Genomic DNA, 2,889 nt, shown 5'->3' on the forward strand with positions numbered 1-2,889 from the left:
AGGCCGGGCGCGGTGGCTCAAGCCTGTAATCCCAGCACTTTGGGAGGCCGAGACGGGCGAATCACGAGGTCAGGAGATCGAGACCATCCTGGCTAACACGGTGAAACCCCGTCTCTACTAAAAATACAAAAAACTAGCCGGGCGAGGTGGCGGGCGCCTGTAGTCCCAGCTACTCGGGAGGCTGAGGCAGGAGAATGGCATAAACCCGGGAGGCGGAGCTTGCAGTGAGCTGAGATCCGGCCACTGCACTCCAGCCTGGGCGACAGAGCGAGACTCCGTCTCAAAAAAAAAAAAAAAAAAAAAGATGTAAGGAAGAAGTGTGTGCAGTTTCCGTGTGCCCTACCTGCTGACTGGCACACTGATGTGACTGCTTAGAGCAGGAAAACCATCTTATGCCACAAAGTGGAACATGCATGAAAAGCATGGGAGAGCAACAAGTCTGAGGGAGCTTGAGGCCCTGGTAATGAAGAACCCACCACACCAATCCCGAATGTCCCACCTTTATGAGAAAAATAAGGCCGGGCACAGTGGCTCAAGCCTGTAATCCCAGCACTTTGGGAGGCCGAGACGGGCAGATCACGAGGTCAGGAGATCGAGACCATCCTGGCTAACACGGTGAAACCCCATCTCTACTAAAAAATACAAAAAAAACTAGCCGGGCGAGGTGGTGGGCGCCTGTAGTCCCAGCTAGTCCGGAGGCTGAGGCAGGAGAATAGCGTGAACCCGGGAAGCGGAGCTTGCAGTGAGCTGAGATCCGGCCACTGCACTCCAGCCTGGGTGACAGAGCGAGACTCCGTCTCAAAAAAACAAAACAAAACAAAACAAAACAAAAAAAAAGAAAAATAAATAAACTTTTATTGTATTTAAACCTCTGTTGTTTGGGTTCTCAGTTACTCTTATTCTAATCTAATCCTAACACTGCTTCCTAGTGTTCTTAAGATAAAGGCAAAAATAAACTTTTATTTATGCCATTGCTAATGAGTTTTCAGTGACTCTCAACGAAATCTAATCCTACCCAATACAACTCCCTAATGCTCTTAGGATAAACAAAGATCTTCAACATGGCCCAAGAACCAGCCTATTCTTTTTTTTTTTTTCAATGCTTTCACTTTAACAATAGAACCTGCCTACTGTTCCAGTCCCTAACTAATTCCCAGCTTCATGGTATACCACACCCCCATCCCATTCTCTGCTCCAGCTACCCTGGCCATCTTTCAGCCTCTGTACCTACCAGAATCCTTCCCACCAGACAGCTTTAATACACACTTTTCCCTCTTTTCTTCATCTGGCTAACCCCTACCTAATCTTCAGATATCAGATCTCACCTCAAGTATCATCTCCTCTGGAAGCCTTCTCTGACTTCTCCAGCTAGATTAAACCCCACATTTTAAGTTCTCATAGCCTTAGGTACCTCTCCTTCACAATGTACATTTTAAGCTGCAGTCTTACATTTGTGTGGTTACAGATGTGAACATATATGCATGCACACACACACTACGTGTGTGTATATATATATGTAAAAATTTACATACTTCTCAAAGAATGACTTTGCTTCATTCTCATGTTGATTGTAGACTAGCTCCAAGTACATGTGCACAAACAGAGGATAAAAGAGTTGGGATAACTCTGCCCGATGGCAGTCCAGGGAACATTCAATGAAGTGTTTCAGTCCACTATAGTATTCTTCATACATTGTGGGATCTCCTTGTTGGCTGTAGGCCGACAACACAGCACTGACATCTGGCTGGTCTTCCACAGCAACACTTCCAACTGTTTAAAAAACAAAAAAGAACTTTTAAGAAAATGACCTATTATGACCATGTGACTATGGCTGTTTTGTTAAGGCCCAGAGGTGAGTTGCTGCTCAGATTGTTGTCTCTTTCTTCCCAACGTCTCTTCCTCAGCACAATCACATAATCTGTTTTGTTTTTTTTTTTGAGAGGGAGTCTCGCTCTGTCGCCAGGATGGAGTGCAGTAAGGAGATCTCAGCTCACTGCAACCTCCGCCTCGCAGGTGAGTCTCTTGCCTCAGCCTCCCAAGTAGCTGGAACTACAGGCATGCGCCACCATGCCCAGCTAATTTTTGCATTTTTAGTAGAGACAGGGTTTCACCATGTTTGCCAGGTGGTCTCGATCTCTTGACCTTGTGATCCTCCCACCTTGGCCTCCCAAAGTGCTGGAATTACAGGCATGGGGCACTGCACCCGGCCTACACAGTCTTTTTTTTTTTCTTTCTTTTTGAGATGGAGTTTCAACTCTTGTCGTCCAGGCTGTAGTGCAATGGCACGATCTCGGCTCACTGCAACCTCCGCATCTCAGGTTCAAGCAATTCTCCTGCCTCAGCCTCCTGAGTAATCCTACCCAATACAACTCCCTACTGCTCTTAGGATAAACAAAGATCTTCAACATGGCCCAAGAACCAGGCTATTCTTTTTTTTCAGTGCCTTCACTTTAACAATAGAATCTGCCTACTGTTCCAGTACCTAATTCCCAGGGCATGGTGGTGCATGCCTGGGATTACGGGCATGCACCACTATGCCCCCTAATTTTTCTATTTTTAGTAGAGAGGGGGTTTCACCATGTTGGCCAGGCTGGTCTTGAACTCCTGACCACAGGTGATCCACTCGCCTCCCAAAGTGCTGGGATTACAAGTATGAGCTGTCGGGCGCGTTGGCTCACGCCTGTAATCCCAGCACTTTGGGAGGCTGAGGCAGGCGGATCACGAGGTCAGGAGATCAAGGCCATCCTGGCTAACACGCTGAAACCACGTCTCTACTAAAAATACAATAGGCCGGGCGCGGTGGCTCAAGCCTGTAATCCCAGCACTTTGGGAGGCCGAGACGGGCGGATCACGAGGTCAGGAGATCGAGACCATCCTGGCTAACACAGT

At 47.6% G+C, this 2,889-nt stretch overlaps 1 protein-coding gene across 1 annotated transcript in view; it reads right to left on the bottom strand.

Annotated features, from left to right (window-relative positions):
- TAF5 (TATA-box binding protein associated factor 5) overlaps nucleotides 1-2,889 on the bottom strand; it is a 20,079-nt gene that overhangs the window by 12,086 nt on the left and 5,104 nt on the right. Inside the window, exon 2 of the mRNA XM_017851838.1 lies at nucleotides 1,533-1,770. Within this exon, the coding sequence (XP_017707327.1) occupies nucleotides 1,533-1,770 (238 nt within the window). The remainder of the gene's footprint in view (nucleotides 1-1,532; nucleotides 1,771-2,889) is intronic.

The sequence above is a fragment of the Rhinopithecus bieti genome, unplaced genomic scaffold, assembly GCF_001698545.2.
Source record: "Rhinopithecus bieti isolate Rb0 unplaced genomic scaffold, ASM169854v2 scaffold_31787, whole genome shotgun sequence".
Taxonomy (NCBI): Eukaryota; Metazoa; Chordata; class Mammalia; order Primates; family Cercopithecidae; genus Rhinopithecus; species Rhinopithecus bieti.